This window comes from Nematolebias whitei, chromosome 8 (genome assembly GCF_014905685.2).
Source record: "Nematolebias whitei isolate Nwh7 chromosome 8, NemWhi1, whole genome shotgun sequence".
Classification (NCBI taxonomy): domain Eukaryota; kingdom Metazoa; phylum Chordata; class Actinopteri; order Cyprinodontiformes; family Rivulidae; genus Nematolebias; species Nematolebias whitei.
Window position 1 is genome coordinate 27186113 of NC_056505.1, and position 18312 is coordinate 27204424.

The following is an 18312-nucleotide window of genomic DNA, read 5'->3' on the forward strand; positions in this document are numbered from 1 at the left end:
TTTGATCTAAAAAAGATCGCTTAAACTGTTATCAGAGTAACAGCTCTTGCCGCAGCTCTTAAACTGACAAATAGTTGTTAGCAAAGTTTGGGATTGTTTTGTGTCCCCTTGGCAGAGAGTCTGACTTAGTTTCACAGCAAATGTCCAGACATCTGTCTCTTCTCCGCGCTCTGATGTCAGCTTGCAGTATGGCACCGCACACTTCAGAGATGACAAAGACTCTTGGCCGTGTTTTCCCCTGCTCTGTGAGAGCGATGTAACAATTAGAACCCAGCGATGGCAGGCCACATGCCCCAGAGCATATGTTGCATTCTCTCTGTTCAAACAACCAAAGGGCTCCAGTGTAGACTTTTTGGAAAAATTCACAGGCATCATTGCCACCTTTGTCGCATGTGGGTCCTGTAAAAAGTAGCACATGCTACTGATGTCTATTCTGAGTGTTGGAGTCAGTGGGTGGAAGCTGGAAGACAATTAGAGAGTGATGAAAATGGATCAGCGAAACTTCACTTTGGATTCTGGATTCTTTCAGTTCTCCGTCCGAGCGCATTTACCAGAGTTTCCAGGTCGCAGGCTGAAGCAGGCCTTTCTGTGAGCCCTCACCATATGTCTGTATTTATTTCTAATAAAACAAGGCCATGTGTAAAGCATTACCAAAAGCCCTGCAGTTGAGTTGTTATTGGTTTATCTCACTTTCAATCTTTTGCAAACATCTAAAATCACTTAAACCTTGGCATAACTGTTTGAATAATCTAGTTTTTATTGTCCCACAAATTTTTTTTCCTGACACTTTTTAAAAAATTTTAACACTTAAGAAAGTTTTTTCTTTCCTTTTTAGCTCACAATTCCTCATCTTTTGTTTCACGAAACAGCACCCAGGCACCCCTCCCTCTCTCTTCCTCATGTCCCAGTGAGTGTTGCTCGAGTCTGGACGGGAGCTAATGTGACAGTGTGCGGCTGGTGTTACCTAGCGGGATGTTTCGGAGAGTGTGTGAACAGTTGCTACACGGGGCACACTGGCAATTAAAAGAAAAGTAGGTGCTCAGGGAGAAAAAAAAGCGCCTGGGGGCATGTTCCTCAGCACTGGCAAAAGCTGTCAAAAACAGGGATGGATCTGGGTGGGAGAGCCGGGGTGGGCACGGATGGACCTGACCAAACGCTCACAGCAGCGCTTGTTTCATTTGTGGAAGGACTCATGATTGACATAGATTAGACGGAGAAAACTGCATTGTTTTGGATTTTCCCTCCAGAGAGTAGCATTCATTAGGCGCTCTGCACAGAGCAGAGGAAAGTTTCAATAGGGAGCGAGCAGCCTTTAAAAGCAACTGCCTCCTGACAGTTGTATGGACTTGGGCCCATTAGTTGGAACCTGCGATTCAGCCTTGAGCAGTGTAGTGAAAATGAAGAGGGCTGATGTCAACTCTGAGAATTCCCCCCTTTTCGAAGGGAAAAAGGGACCCCCTTCCCCCTGCCTCGGCGCTCTGTTGGACCCCAGCTGTCAGGAAACAATACCCTGCGCCTGCTCCAACAAACTCATTCCTGAAAATGTTTTTTTTTTCTCCCCTCCTCTCCCTTTCCCCCACTCCTGCTATAATGTCTTTTCCATTTTAACCCACAGTCACCCAACCTTCCTTCCTCCTTACAAACTGAGTGACGAATGGAGTTTTAAAAATCAAAAGCTGAATGCATGACTCCTCCAGTTTGCTTGTTTGTCGTCATTTATCCTGCACACTTCTGAAGAGAAGACAATGCTTTGCATATATTCTTTAGTTAGATTTGTCTTCTTTGTGGGGGGGGGGGGGGGGGATGTCAGATTATTGTCTTTCCTTATTCATCAAGTGCTTACAAAGGATGAATGTTAAAATGTTCGTGCAGAACAATTCAAACGTGAAACGACAAAACGCAACCAGAATTTATTCACTTTGCAAGCACAAAAGGCAACTTCGATAGTACGTTGACACCTTAATGCATACACTCAAGGTGGATCTGGAGACGCCAAACAGTTTCAATAATAAAACACCTTTTTAATTAATTTGAATAAGGACCAGAGAGAAAAATCCACATGCACGACAAGCTGCTGTTTCCGGTATTAAAACTGATTCATAAACCAGATGGTTGCTGTGCTTTTGGAGCTCTGGACTCAGGCTATCATCACTGCTGGAGGACAAATACAAAAAAAAAAAAAAAAAAAAAGTTCAGCTTGTCTCAAGCAGTAAATTAAAAAAGCTTCTTTTCTGATTTGATTATGCAGCCGCTAAGAAAGAGCAATAACTGGGCAGACGGTTGTACATTTTTTTTGCGATCAGTGACTAAACAGAGGAAAAGCATCAGAGCCAGAACTCCAAATGATAACTTTCACACATGGGGGAATTATAGTGACGGTGGAAGGAGGAGGGGCTGTTTTTGGGTCACAAAGCCAAACGTATGGATGAGGATAGTAGGGAGTGGACTTGTAGTTTGCAGATCTGTACATGAGGCTTTCTTCCAGCTGTCTCTTCCCACCCTCGCAGCGATGGGCGCCCACAGCTGGCCTCTTGTTTTTCTTTGACAAAGTGCAATTTCACAGTCCCCCACCAGTCCGCTGTGTTCACATCGCTCTTCCTGCTCGCTCCTGTGCCAGAACTCACTGTCTTGACTTCCAGCAGCAGAAATGTGGTTCTTGTACAGGTGTTTGCTGGAGTTCTTTGTGGGTTTGACACAATTCAGAGCATTTCTCAAGGAAGAGATAAACCACCAGCTCGCATACGAGTGATTTCTACACTTTTTAGCCTCTTTAAGTAGCTGCAAGAAAATCCCACCAAACAAGACATTTGGATGAACTTCAGGCCAAATTTAGTAGGGAAAATACAAATTACATACATATATATAGAGATTGTTAGATTTACAAACCCTGAACTGAGAAGAGTTTCACGTTCCAGACACCTACAACTAGTCTGTGACTATTTTAAGAGAAACATTGTTGAACACATTTTTCTAACACGTTGAACATTCCTGCATGTCCCTCTGACTCGCTCACTAAAAACCCTTGCATATGTTTCAAGGCATCATGGGAACTCCCTCATGAATGCCTTTTTGCAAGTTATCCACTATAGAAATAGAACAGTGCAGTACTAGTCTTACATTCAGTATTTTTTGCCCATTTCTGTACTTTCTTACATACTGCAGATGTATTATACTGTATGCACGCGTGTCTGGGTTTGTTGGTAAATGTTTCTCTTCTTCTCTAACCAACAGTATCTGCAGATGAAATGGCCACTCCTGGACATTCCCACCTCTGCAGGGATAAAAGATTCTCGTTCTCCAACGCCAGGGCACTTGGTATGTACGCTCTCAATGCGAAACATGGAATACGATGAAATCTGTCCAAAGGAAAAATAACAACATAAAAACAAGTGCCAACTTAAATCAGTAGTTCAGACTCTCTAAGTGTGTTTCTGTGAAAAGGTTATGAACAGTTAATATCTCACCTGTGGTAGATAGCTGTTGGTACGTCCTCAGTTTGGACCAATAGTTTATTTCTGACTGGATTGATGAGCTAACAGCTAATCTGAGTGAAGCAAAGAACAAAGTGAATTCCAACAAAGTTCAGTTAGGTCTTCTGAGCGGTTTCTTTTTTTTTGGTTGTTGTGACGTTTCGTCCTTCATCCAAAGGACTTCTTCAATCAGAGGAGCCACAAGCAAGCTCAGTCCCACAAACAGCACACTCACACAGTGGACCAACCAGTTTACTGGTGATAACATGGTTTCTGGAGTCCGCCCTCTCCCCCGTCGACTTCTTAGAAGCAGTCATAGCCAAAGTGGTTCAAAACATCAAAGTTCAAAAATAAATTAAATGGAAATGCTATGAACAATAAATATCTCACCTGATGTAGATAACAGTTTGAATGGCCTCATTTTAAATAACTGAGCTTGAATCTGACAGGCTTGATTAGATGAATGCTAGTCTGATTTACACAATTAAACCAGAAAAAAAAGTACTTAATCCAAAAAAAAATTCCCTTTACTGGACGTGCTACAGCTAGCTGCTGCATATGAAAACCACCTGATTTTATGCAAAAAAAAAAAAAAAAACTGCAATGAAAAAATTGTGGCAGTTAGGGTTATAACGTATAATTTGTATAAATTGTTTTAAAAATGTTTCAAGTGGAGTTCAAAACATCAAAGTTCATGCTCAATAATCCAGGTACAAAATTCAACAAAGTTCCGTCAGGTCATCTGGATGGTTTCTTTTTTTAGTTGAGACATTTTGTCCTTCATTCAAAGAACTTCATCAGTCTGAGGTGCCACAAACAAACTCAGTCCCACAAGCAACACACTCACATAGTGGACGATGGATGAAGCATCTCAACAACAAAAAGAAAAAGAAAAAAAAGAAACCGCCCAGATGACCTGACTGAACTTTGTTGAAATGTTTTACCTGGATTACTGAGCATAAACTTTGATGTTTTGAACTCCACTTGAAACATTTTTAAAACAATTTATACAAATTATACGTTATAACCCTAACTGCCACAATTTTTTCATTGCAGTTTTTTTTTTTTTTTTGCATAAAATCAGGTGGTTTTCATATGCAGCAGCTAGCTGTAGCACGTCCAGTAAAGGGAATTTTTTTTTGGATTAAGTACTTTTTTTTCTGGTTTAATTGTGTAAATCAGACTAGCATTCATCTAATCAAGCCTGTCAGATTCAAGCTCAGTTATTTAAAATGAGGCCATTCAAACTGTTATCTACATCAGGTGAGATATTTATTGTTCATAGCATTTCCATTTTATTTATTTTTTTGATTTGGAAACCATACCTGAAAATGCCTTCACTGTAGGTGTGATTCAGTGTGCCACAAATCAGCAAAATAAATGTTTGACTGAAAGAGCAACTTTGAAGAGGGATGAATGAAAGTTCACACTAACTCTTATCTATGACACTTACAAAACATTTCCTCCAGTCAACTTTGCACAGAACATTAACCCTATTATCAAACAAATCATGTAAACCTATTGGGGAAATCCATTTACTGCGGAGGATACAAAACACTTTAATCAAACTATAACCATAATGTGGTTATGTGCAATAATGAAGTTACAGTGTTCCTCTAGACCTGCTGGTTCTCATCGATTCATGTGCAGCTCCTCTGACTGCACCCGCAGGCCAGCTGCCAGGCAGTCTGTCTGTCTTTACCACAATAACTCAGCCTCCACCATAAATCTCTCAAGTTCGAACCCTGTTGCCATTCCTGAACTTTCCCACACAGGTGTGAACTCGTCATCACCATGTCTTGCTCCAGTTAAGACAATGCGGGGCCTCAGCAGACCTGCTTGGTTTGTGGCTTTGCTTAGAGATGAGTTTTTTTTTTTTTTCTGATCGAAAACATGTGATAACACGAAGCCTAGAACATCTCGCTGGCATCTCACCTTTGTGATCGTATCGGGGCGTTTTTCTCTGGTTCAAGGAGAAATTTGAATACAGGGCAAAAAAATAAAAATCACATTATCTGTGCCATTTATTAAAAAGAATCATTGTGACTCGACTCTGCAGCCTCTCTTGTATTAACTTCATGTGCTCGCTGAGTTTGCGATTGATTTCCTGAATCTGAGCGCTGCTTATGACAAAGTCCTTATTGAGAGCAGTCAAAGGGAAACTGTGAGGACAGAGAGGAGGTTGCTCATGGGAATTTTACGCTGATTTATGTCTCAGCGCAAACCAATTACAGTACTTTATTTGAATAAATACTGACCTGGAAGTGACCTTTGAGTCTTTCTTCTCTTGCATGAGTTTTATTGTTTTGCACTAAGTGGAAAATTGGACACTTAGCCAACAAGTAACCTTATGGTATGTATTTATCTGCACTTTAACTGTTTAAAGGGAATAAAAACACACTGGCTGGGGTTTTATTCCCATCATTGTTTTTCTGTTTGATCTTCACCAAGTCAGAAAATTAATTTAGAAAGCAACAATAGAAGGCTGTGGATGAGAAGGATCAAGTTGTTTTGAGGCTTGAAAGTTTTTTTTTTTTAATAAACTTTCTGAATGATTGATATCATGTGCACCTAAAATACCAACTTAGATCATTTGCTCTTTTGCCATTTAAAAGCCATTAAATTATTTTATGTGTGTAGCGAGACACTTGTGATTTCTTCTATACCGGTTGTTTGTGTTGTTGAAGTTTTGCCTTTTCACAAAAGCTGGAACAAATGTGTCGAATATCCGAGCCTAAGATAATACGGTTATCTCAGAGTTCATGTGACACTTTGGTTTTTACCGGAGGGTGGAAGGAAGAGCAGTTCTCTGGAAGTCGAACTGCTTTTATTCTGTGAAATAAAAAATAAAAAAGAAAGGTTGTCGTCCTTTATCTGCTGACTTGTTTGACCGTGGGGGTCATTTCTTGTGGGATGGAAAGCTCTAATTCTGGGTACAGTCAGTGAACACTGGGCACAGAGGACAGGGAGTATAACCCCTCCCGTGTCCCTTATCCCCACCCCTTCTCTCTCTCACCCCAACTCTGGGCCAGGTGCCCACATGCCCCTCTGGTGTGCTGCTACTGATGGGGAGCCAGGATGATTATGTGCTCATTACTCCAGCCGTGGAGAGCGAAGGGGAGCGGGAGGAGAGCAGCAGGCTGGCTCCCCAGGCCTGCAGACTCCCCAGGCCCCAGCACTGCACTAATGAGAGCAAGGGGAGCGGATGGGCACACACAGGGGGCCAGGGATTACTGCCCAGGGCCAAGGGGAGCCAGGGAGAGAGACCCGAGGAGGAGCTAGCAGCAGGGACTCCTGAAGACGACCCGTTCTGCTGCAGTTGGGCGTGTGTAAAATCTGGGATTGTTGCGTTTGGGTGCAGGTGGGTCTGCTGAGACCTCTTCGACATGACTAGTTACTATTCAGGGTTCAGATCTGGAGAGCAACACGTCTTCTGTTGTCATACTGACAACACAACACAGTGAGCTCATTTTAATCACATACCAACAGACAGAAATCACTGTTGTTGAGCCAATTAACATTTCAACTAATACTACGGGTGCAAGAAGGGAAAATGTATAAAATAGAAATCGGCGTGCTCGCTGAATACCAAAAGTCCAGGAAAACAACATATTGTCACTGTGCAGATTGGGTCCATAAGGCCTGTATGCTAATCTGAGCCGGCCCTGGCCTGAGATGCTCAATTATTCAACAGACAGGTTTGTTTAGCATTCATTTGGTATTGCTTTTGCTGCTGCTGGTGGTTGTGGTATAGGAGGACAGGGGAAGGTGGGAACAAGCTTCTTCTTTTATGAACATGTCCCATTCTGCCATGCATACACAAACGTGTGCGTCATATACACACCGAAATTCAGAAAAAGAAAATCCTGCGTATCAGCTCCTGCGTTCAGTGGTTCTGCGTCTACATGAATAAATACATCAAAAGGCGCCGCAGGGGCAGGTGAGGCAGACCGGGGAACTTGTCAGCCCATCAGTAGTGACCACGCTGGACTGAAGAGGAAAGAAGACGGAGTCTACCGTATTTTCCTGAGTATAAGTCACAGGTTTTTTTTTGCATAGATTTGTCAGTCCTGCGACTTATATACGTTTCTTTTTTCATATTCATAACACAATTTTTGACTGACGCTTTAAATTTCGAAGAACTGGATGGATGCTGCGCCGCCCAGGCGAAATGAAGCTGTTATGACCATTAACTAAACGCATAATAAACACGACGGGTCAGCAGTGACACATAAATAACGCGACTTATACACCGAAGCAACTTATATGTTTTTTTTTTTTCCTCTTCGTGATGCTTTTTTTGACTGATGCGACTTATACTCTGGAAAATACGGTAATTCTTTTCTTCTAGTGTACAAAGTCACAGCCGTGAGTGCTCAGCAGATAATGATGTCCTGGCTGCTTACGTCCTCTCTCTCAGGTTGTTCAGTCACTCGCAGTAATTTGTCCATCGGTTCTTCTCCACGTCTCATTACTGAATACACCGACTTGTTCTGTTATTCTGGATTATAGAGGGGAGCTGTGACTCTAATGAGATCGAAGTGACCAGAATGTCTGACACGGAGCACCCAGCGCTCAAATTTGGTCTGATCTACACTTGACAGGGTGTGCAAGAACTACCGTCCTTGTTTCAATGTTTTATTGGAGTAATCAAGGCACCTGGTCCTGTCAGCGCTTCATAAGTCACTCGGTCGCAGGATTGTCTTAAATTATCTGAAGTGGCAAGGATTCCAGAGATGCCTTTTGTCTCCCTGCGTGTGCCTGCCGCAACCCAGAGCTCTCGGATTGCGCAACATTTTAAGCAGAGATATTAAATCAAGTGCTGCGTTTTATAAATATACTCCGTTTTGACCCATTTTCTTTTAACAGACCTTCGACTGGAAGTCCAGGGAGATTTTCTCGTTTTGCATTAGCCAGTGAACACCCGGGATCCATCATGAAATCAAAGGCTTTGGGAGAGATGAACTGAATACTGATCTGAGGTCTGCAGCCCTGCTGGGCCACTGCAGAGACAAGATCCTCTTCAAAAATGCATTCAGGAACTGGCGCTTTGATTCCAGTCAAACGCCGCGGATGAACAGACTCGGACGTGGCAACGCAGGTTGAGCTTATGGTTTAGGAAACGATCTTAACGTGCGTCAGTCTATTTAAAAAACTTTGTAGGCAATAGACACTCCAGAAACCTGATGCCTGTCTGCGCTGTATTATTCTAACCTGGGATTATAACGCCTTTGACCTTTTTCGGAGGTGATGACCAGACGTAAAGCTCACGTTGACCGCGATGAATAGCATAGTTCTGGAGTGGTTGGTTTTTTAAAGACACATGACACGGTCGGCCTCCCCTCACGTCCGCTTCCTGTTGGCGTTGACAAACAAGGCTTGGATTTCTCAGCATGCCAGGCATTCTTGTTCACCCCGTCTTTCCTGGAGTTTTGAAAGGCCTCTGAGCCTCCCACCCAGCATAAAGACACACAAAGCTGCCGGGTTATTCAGTTTGCTCTAAGCTCTCTTCCCTGTCGGCTGTTTGCCTAGTAATTCAATTCAGATGTTCAGGATCCAAAAACATGTTTGCTTGAATGAAATCCACCTCTCCACCCACACTGACCGAGGACTGTGCTTTTCTTAGCTCCAGTCCAAGTTGGACAGCCATGGAAGGTACTGCCACCACGGCCTTTTGAGCTTTAAACTTTCAGAAGACACAGACATCTGTCCCCGCTGTTCCTCAGCACCTATCTGATGTGTTTTTCCCCTTCCGAGAGCCAAATGCCTCTTAAGAGCAGCTCTGAGTGTTTGGTGCTAAACAGGCACATTTATGTAAATGGCATGATTTCTATCTATAGTATAGAAACCATCTAGTATCTGCTCCGTCATGTAGATGTTTATAGTTAAAACGTGGCTCTTGTTCCTTGTGGTTTTACGGTTTGTTTGTGGATTGTGAGACCAGAAATATAAAGCTGTGATGAACTTAAGGAATATTATTTTTACACCCAAATTTAATCAAAGAAGGAATTGATGCATTCATGTCAGGAGCCATTAATCTTGTTTTTAAATAGAAAAGTAACAAAAATTAAGAATATTTTATGCTCTTTGGTTTCAAGAGAGGCAAATTAATAAGGTGAATGTTTATGAAGCATTCACTATAGTGATCCATTTTTCTTCTGTACGTTTTTCAGCCTCTTTCTCGTTCCACAATTTTTTAAGCTATTTCAACAAATCATAAATCAAAACGTTCAGCTCTTTCAGGACAATGTTGCTATCACTTTTGGTATTGGTGCAACTTTAGCTTTTTGAAATATTTAGCCTTTTCTGACATTTTTCTCTCACAAGATATGAATTGAGCTCGGTTTACATCCTTCACATCTTTAGATCTGTTTACAACCTTTTACTGCTGCTTTCACATTTTGTTCACTTCGGTTCAGTTTCTTTGTGCAAATTTTAACTTTTTTCAGCTGTTTTCTGCTTATTTCAACTGTTTCGTGCTCCTTTCAGATTCTTTCTGCTAATTAACTACAACATTTTTGTGCTTCTTCTAACTTATTTCTGCTAATTTCAGCTTGTTATGCTCCTTTCAGCCTATTTCTGCAATTTTCAGCTTTTTATGCTATTTCAGCTACTTTTTAGCTGGTTTTATGCTTATTTTAGCTTTTTCAGCTAATTCCACAATTTTAAAAACTTGTTTCAACCTTTTTCAGCCTAATTCAGCAAAAATATGCTCTCTCAACTTCCTTCTGGTAAATTAAGCTTCTTTCTGCCTTTTTAGCTTCCTTTCAGCTGTTTTTTTTTTTTGGCTGTTATTTTGTTTTGTTTTTGCTAATTTCAGCTTTTTTCAGATAATTTCCACTTTTGTGCACATTTCTGCTTCTTTCAACCTAATTGGGCAAAATTGTGCTATCTCCACTTCCTTCTAGTAAATTAAGCTTCTTTCTGCTTTATTCAGGTGTTTTGGACAAATTTCAGCCTTTTCCAGATTATTTCCATTTTTTGTGCTATTTCTGCATCTTTAAGCCTAATGGGCACACTTGTGCTCTCTCCACTTTCTTCTGGCAATTTAAGCTTCTTTCTGGTGCTTCATCTACTTTTCAGTAATTTCTTGCTAATTTCAGCTTCTTCTTTTTAGTTAATTTACAAACTTTTGCGCTCATTTCTGCTTATTTAAACCAAATTCAATGTTCACATGTTCTTTCTGCTTTCTTCTGCTAACTTAGGCTTGTTCTTCCATTTCAGCTACATTTCAGCAGGTTTTTAGCTCATTTCAGCTGTTTTTCAGCAAGTTCTTCAGCAATAAGCATTCACACTGCATTTTCGCAGGAAATGCAATTTCTCTAGTTTGAATTAGCTCAAACTTCTGCTGGCTGACTGATTTATTTGATTGAAGTGCCCGTTAAGGAAGGCTTTACTTCTGAGTTCCTCTTACAGGTCGAACTCAAATCAGACGAGTTTTACACGTCTGGAACCGGCACTCTTTTTTTCTCCACTTTCTCTTGAACCACTGCACCAAAAAAAGGCAAAGTAGTGCCTTGAAACTTATGTTTATATTGCACGATTCATGTATTCCAGGATATGAATAATTAACGGGCATCATTTCAAATTCTCACTGAACTGCTTCCCAAAATGTGTTGGCACCCAGGTCTGGAGGTCTCCAACAAGTCTCACAACAGTGGGAAAATTCAGGCGTATTGTACACGAAGTAGAACAACAAAGCAAAGCTCAAATATACATGACATATGGGAGCTGGGAGTTTAACCCAGCAAGTAAACTTTATTCTGCAGTGGACTTTATTTTGTGAGCGTTGCCTCGTGGGCTCGAGGTGTGCAGAAATCAAAATGTCCTGAGCAGAGCCATCTTAATATAGACGTGCTTAACAGGAGTCAATATTGTCTTCTCTCGTTTGCCAAAGTTTATAAAGGCAGATAAAAGTTTGTTTTGACCAAAAAAAAAAAAAAAAGCTATGATTTGGAACAATTCTGAGCAGCGTGAAGCCAACGAGAGTACAGAAGTCTCAATGCCAACCTTGTTCCCCAGCAGACCACGTTGGAGAGAGACAGAGGTTGAGAAAGGGGGTGGGGGTGGGGGGTAAGGATATTGAAGAAAGGTTAGCCTGGAGGAACAAGCCTCCTTTCTCCCCTCCCACCCCTTGACCCTCCCATGTGACAAGTTGAGCCAACAAGTGGTCTATTCAGCCAGGCAGCCAGGGGAAATGGCTGCTCGGCTGAGCGCTGCCTAATGAAAGTAGAGACGCTTGTTATTATTATTGTCCTCGTCATTCCCACCCCAAACACTGGCCACATCGTGGCATGGACCTGGGCTTTAATAAAAAAAAACTTTTTGTCCCTTACATCAACACTTATCTTAATTTCTATGCAGAGTTTTAAATGTTTTTTCCAACACTAGTCACATTTGTAACGTCTCATGGTGGCGATCACGCTCAGACACAGTGGAAGGCGATGGCTGCTCGTGTTTATGGTTTTATCCACCGTCCTGGTGGTGGTTGTTTGTGGCTCACTGGTGCAACTTTTGGACTCGGTGGCACCGTTGTTTTTCTTGTTGGACTGAACAAACAGTCCTCCCCTCGACTAAATGACCGTAATGATCTTGGCATGTGTCTGCAAGGCTTTAAAATGCTCCCCGCCGCCGGTTCAGATTGCATCACAGGGCCAGCCGCACGCATAAACTGTGATGTTTACTACGGAGGACGTTTAAAAGTGACGGCTCTTTCAGTCCACACGTTTCTTTTTACTGCTGTGGCAACCAGTTTGGTGTCATTTATGAGGATAAACCAGGCAACCACAGAAATGCCACTCAGTCTCAATTGTCCCATGTAAAACACTTGTTGCTCACTTTAAGCTTGATGTGTCTTTTTCTTTAGTCCAATAAAGTCCCCGTGGTACAGCACGCCCACCATGTCCACCCGCTGACGCCCCTCATCACCTACAGCAATGAGCACTTCTCCCCCGGCACGCCGCCATCACACCTCTCGCCAGAGATCCTCGACCCAAAGACAGGTAAGACCTCTGCTTATGATGAACTAATAGCATAAATAAAAGCTGTGCACCAGTAAAAGATGGCTATGAAAATTATATTTTAAGTGTTTATTGTGTTAAAAGATTCCTACACTCTGGAAGCTAGCTAGTATGAAATTAGTTTATTTCTGTATGAAAGTATGAAAAAAGACAATGTATGGAAACATTTTCTGTTTAATCCTGATTCCATTTTCTAAATGACACAAATCTTGAGTTTCTCTAAATAAATTGCTCAAATTGAGTTGTTCTTCTTTATTATAAAAACAAATAATCCACCATATTTGTCGCCGTAAACGTCACACAGCCGTATAATCGCATCCGTCTAAATATGTCTAATAAAGTGGGGGGGGAAACATTAATAAGTCGCTTTGCCGTATAAGTCACATCTATTATGTGTCACCGCTGACCACCTGGAAACGTGGGCCGGTGTTGTGCCAAAAATCAATCGGCTGCCAAATGGCGGCCGCGGAAGTGTGCATGCGAGGAGTTTAACAAGAATGTAACAAGCTTAACACTTAAAAACAATTTGTTTGCTTGAAACTATATCAAAGGTGTGTCTCAGTTGAACTTTTCCTTAATAAATGCACTTTGACGGTCAAATCAGCTGCATTTCAAAAGCCGATTTGTGGCTGCAGGAGCATGCACCGGAGGACGCTGTGCATTTCTTCCAAATTTAACAAGAGAACCACCTACAAACAATTATTTGTTTACTCGAAATTATCTTAAAAAATTGTGTCTCCGATTAACTTTTCTTTAATAAATGCACTTTAATGGTCAAATCAGCTGCATTTCTCCTGGGCGGTGCGGCGATATGAAGCTAATTTGACGTTTGCTCCAGGAGTTCTAGAGCGAGACAAAGGTGGCTGTATATGGCAAGCCGAGTGTCTCATTAATAGCCACTTTTACCTATTAATGGAACACTTGGCTTGCCATAATGGTCGAGGACCCTCTAGTGGCTGAAAATGGTAGTGTTCAATATTTTCCATGTCAGAATGAATGAAATCGTCAGATCTCAGCCACAAATTTGGTTATAAATATGTCGCTTCACTGAATAAGTCGTAGGCATGCTAATTTATGCAAACAACTGTAACTTATGCAGCGAAAAGTATGACGTGCTACATAATGCAGTCTGTTTGTCATGTGGAAATAGAAAACGTCACATTCACAAGTTCAGCCCTGAAGCATATTCAGCCTTTCTGTTTTACTGAATTAAAACAGATTTACTAAATAAACCTTATGCTGTTTTGAAGAGAGCTTGAACTGTTTGATTGAAACCATAAATTTATCACAAAAGAGCCAACGATATTGTTGATTCTTCCCGTGTACACCGTGTTGTGTAATTCCAAGCAAGTGTTTGTACTTTTTCATCAAAAGAGGCCTAAAACTGGCCAGAAACCTGTGAGTTTGAAACCTGTTTAAAGAACAGGAAGCAGTTTTTTTCCATGGATATTTAACCTGATTTAGACCTTACTCTGAATAAGATGCTGTTATTAGATCCTTTGCACATTAAGCAGCGTCATAGCACTGTTATGTCCTGAAGTTTTCACATCTGGTGACACACACGGAGCATATCTTGGTCCAATTAACGTAGGGAACTTTGGGCTTTTTGTGGGGTTGCCTTCAAAGACTGGACAAGAATGAATCTGTGCAGAATAGGCGGCTGTGGGTAAAAAAAAAAAAGACATTTGAGAAGAATAAGAATCCAGAGCACAACATGTTTGACTTATTTCTCAGTTGGTTCCTCTGACATGTAAACGCAAATAAGAACAAAACATCCTGATGACAGAAGACAACAACGGAAGTAGTGATAAAAAATGTAGCTTTATCACACACAGCTGATTCTGTTACCTCAATTCTCAACAATTATGACACATTTTCCTAAAACCGTTCACATGAAAACCCAGCTACTGTCTCTGATGTGGTTTGGGAACACATTTTCATACCCGTTTTATTATTTAACAAGTTGTACATTTTGAAAAGATTTGAAGTCAACCTACTGAATACACCATAACTAACCAAAGAAATAAAGAACCAGTTCATATTTGACGTCTTTTCAGGTCATTTAGCAACACCTTGCTAATAACACTAAACATAAATGTTTAAAGTTGTGTAAAATTCTGCCAGTTCAGCAGGTGTGTACCGTATTTTTTGGCCTATAAGTCGCAATTTTTTGTATAATTTGCATGCCCTGCGATTTATAGGCCGAAGCGACGTATTTATGGATTTTTTCCCATATTTATAAACCAGGCAGCACGGTGGCGCAACTGGTAGAGCTGCTGCCTCTCAGCGAACAGGTCCCTGGTTCAAACCCCGGTCCAGGGGCCTTTCTGGGTGGAGTTTGCATGTTCTCTCCGTGCATGCGTGGGTTTTCTCCGGGTGCTCCGGTTTCCTCCCACAGACCAAAAACATGCATGTTAGGCTGATTGGTGACTCTAAATTGTCCCTAGGTGTGAGTGAGAGAGTGAATGGTTGTTTGTCTCGTTTGTCTCTATGTGGCCCTGTGATGGACTTGCGACCCGTCCAGGGTGTACCCCGCCCCTCGCACAGTGATTGCTGGACATGGGCACCAGCGACCCCCGTGACCCAAAATGGAATAAACGGGTAAACATAATGGATGGATGGATGGATTTATAAACCAAATTTTGGCTGAGATACGTTTTCATTCATTCTGGCTGAAAAAAAGAACAGTACCATGTTCAGCCACTAGATGACAGCAGAGTAGTAAGGCATGCCGTTGTATCATGTAAGAGATAAAAGTGGCTATAATGACAAATTCAAAAAAGTTCAATACAAAAACAATTGGGCTTCATTTATTATATTTTACTTTATATTTTTATTGTTTTTGTCTTGAACTTTTTTTGAAATTACCATGTTCTGGATGACTGAGAATCTTCACCAGCTATTAATGACACAACCGGCTTGCCATAGACTGCCGCCTTTGTTCTGCTCGCTGCTTGGAGCAACCATCAAACCAGCCTCATTTCGCTGCACCGCCCCGGCAAAATGCAGCTAATATGACCATTAAAGTGCATTTATTGAGTAAAAGTTCAACTGAGACACACCTTTACTATAATTTCTAGCAAAAAAATAATTGTTTTAGGAGCTTTTCTTGTTAAATTTCAAAGAAACGAGCAACGTATACGGCGAGGCGACATATTTATGGATTTTTCCACTTTTTTAGACATAGTTGGACTGATACGACTTACAGGCAGGGCAGCCGGCTCGGGACCTAAAAGTCCCAGGTTCGATCCCCGGTCACTGCATACCTCGTGATGTCTCTGGGCAGCTCAACTTGTCCCCAAAATACACCCCCCCCCCCCCCGGGGGGGGCAATTTCAATAGCTGCCCACAGCAACTCGACCACTCTCCCAAATGGATGGGTTAAATGCAGACTAATTTCGCAATGGTATGGAAACATACAGTGATGACAATGTGATGACATTATTATTATTATTATAGGATGATGCGACGGATACGGCAGAAAATACAGCACTCATTTTTAAATTTCTTCTTCTTTGCCTTCTTCTTTTGTACTACTTTTAGGTATCCCTCGAACGCCTCATCCATCAGAACTTTCTCCGTACTACCCTCTGTCCCCCGGTGCCGTCGGTTCCATTGCTCATCCTCTGAGCTGGTTCATGCAGCAGTAAGTGTTTCGTCTCATAAACTGCACGCACAAATGATTATTTTTGTTTTTAATATTCACAGACACGCTTTTTGAACAGACACAATTATGGTCTCAAAACAGTTTTGGCGTTATGGGCGCCTGCCCTGAAGAAGCGTCGCTGAGTTCAGGTGCAGATAATAAATTAAAACATCTGAGTTTACCAGGTGGAGTTTCCAAACATTTATGGGTTTTTCTCCGGGTCCGCTAATCGATTGCAACGGTTCTGCTCGGCGAGCAGGAGATTTGAGTTGATGAGTGGAGGATTAGTGCTGGTGGGTTAGCCGTCAGCTGCGTTTGATCCACCTCGCACTGGAGCTTTCACTCACCCTGTCCGCCTCTGTCTCCCAGGCAGGGCCAGCCCATGTACTCCATCCCTCCGGGGGGATTCCGTCACCCCTACCCTGCGCTGGCGATGAATGCCTCCATGTCCAGGTGAGCGGCTCATGTTCAGCAACACGACCACTCTCCCAAAGGCAGACATCGGATACATGCTGCTTCTATGACACGCTCTAATCACATTTTCCTTGCTTTTTTTTTTTTTTTGCCAAACAGTAACAAAATAAACAGCCAGACTACAGGTTTAAACTTTGTTTTCTTGAGAGTATATGGCGTTTTAAAGGAGGTATTCGCCTGTATGAGTAGGATTTGAAGCACAAACTACAAAAACATTCTTCACCTTGAACAACGTATTGTCAGATCAGGATCGGTGTCGGGACTACAAAAGAGATGCGAGTTGTGAGAGTGAGAGACGGGCTCAGCTTCTTAAAAAGACTGAACACGTTATTGGCATTCAGGACTCCTCGCCTGTCTTCTCTCAGAGCTAAACTTCTGTGGTCAGGCTGGTGTTCTGAGCCTCTACACACACACACACACACACACACACACACACACACACACACACACAGCAGAGATGAAAGGGCTGCGAATCGATTAGGACAAATCAAAGCTTATCTGAACCCACGTGTCCCATCAGACCGAACTCTCTGGCCCGCTGTCAAAATTGGAAAGATTTGTAACGAGGCTTCCGGTGCTAGTGTGAGATGAAATATTCAGAAGGCTCTCTGTGATCAATAGCTCGTGCTGCTCCATCCTCAAATGAACTCACAACAATATCAAAACACGCCTCGTGCAAGTTTTTTTTTTTTAAACACCGCTAGAAGAATTAGACTTACCTCTACTGATTGCATTGTTCATTCCATGAGCTTTTAAATATGTTTTAATACCATGTAAGGATTCACAAAAATGTTTTTATTAGAAAGCAAAAATGAAAAAAAAAAGTCATAAAAGTGGATGACGGATGAGGGTTTGTAAAAACAGATGCAGCTTTTAAAAACCTTAGACCGGAAGCCAATTTATTTGGTTTGTGATAAAAAAAATAAAATAAAAACGCATGATCGCATCTTATTTTGAAGTTAAGCCTTGGAGTTTGAGATCAGTACACAGTTGTTACAGTTTAATGTAGATGTAGAATAGAATAAACCTTTATCATCATTGCACCTAAATTTAATTATTTATTTACCCTTTATTTATCCAGGTAGTCTCACTGAGTCACGAGAACTCATTTTCAAGAGAGACCTGTTTTGGGAGAAGGTGGTGGGGGTTAAAGGCCTTGCTCAAGAGCCCAGAGTGAGGCAAATGAGAGTGGAGACATGTTGGGGTGTTTCACCTTTTCCACCCACATTTTGATGTTGTCAGTCCGGGGAGTTGGACCTGCGACTTTCTGATCACAGGCCCATCTTCTCTAACCTCTGCACCACCACTCCCCAGCTAATACAACGAAATACTAATGCCAACTTAATACTACAATATACTAATACTAACTAAATACAACAAAATACTAATACTAACTTAATGCAACAAAATACTAATACTAACTTAATGCAACAAAATACTGATACTAACATAATACAACAAAATACTAATACTAACTAAATACAACAATATACTAATACTAACTAAATACAACAAAATACTAATACTAACTTAATGCAACACAATACTAATACTAAATTAATACAAAGAAATACTAAACCTAACTTAATAGAAAGACATATGAATAATAACTTAATACAACAAAATACTAATACTAACTTAATACAACAAAAATCCTAGTACTAACTAAGTACAACGAAATACTAACTTAATACAACAAAAT

At 41.4% G+C, this 18312-nt stretch overlaps 1 protein-coding gene across 2 annotated transcripts in view; it reads left to right on the plus strand.

The window, feature by feature from the left end:
• LOC119414015 (transcription factor 7-like 1-A) overlaps window positions 1–18312 on the plus strand; it is a 40863-nt gene that overhangs the window by 18694 nt on the left and 3857 nt on the right. For both annotated transcript variants that reach the window (XM_037681124.1, XM_037681125.1), the window contains exons 4-7: window positions 3232–3315; window positions 12337–12472; window positions 16034–16136; window positions 16506–16589. In XM_037681124.1, the coding sequence (XP_037537052.1) occupies window positions 3232–3315; window positions 12337–12472; window positions 16034–16136; window positions 16506–16589 (407 nt within the window). The remainder of the gene's footprint in view (window positions 1–3231; window positions 3316–12336; window positions 12473–16033; window positions 16137–16505; window positions 16590–18312) is intronic.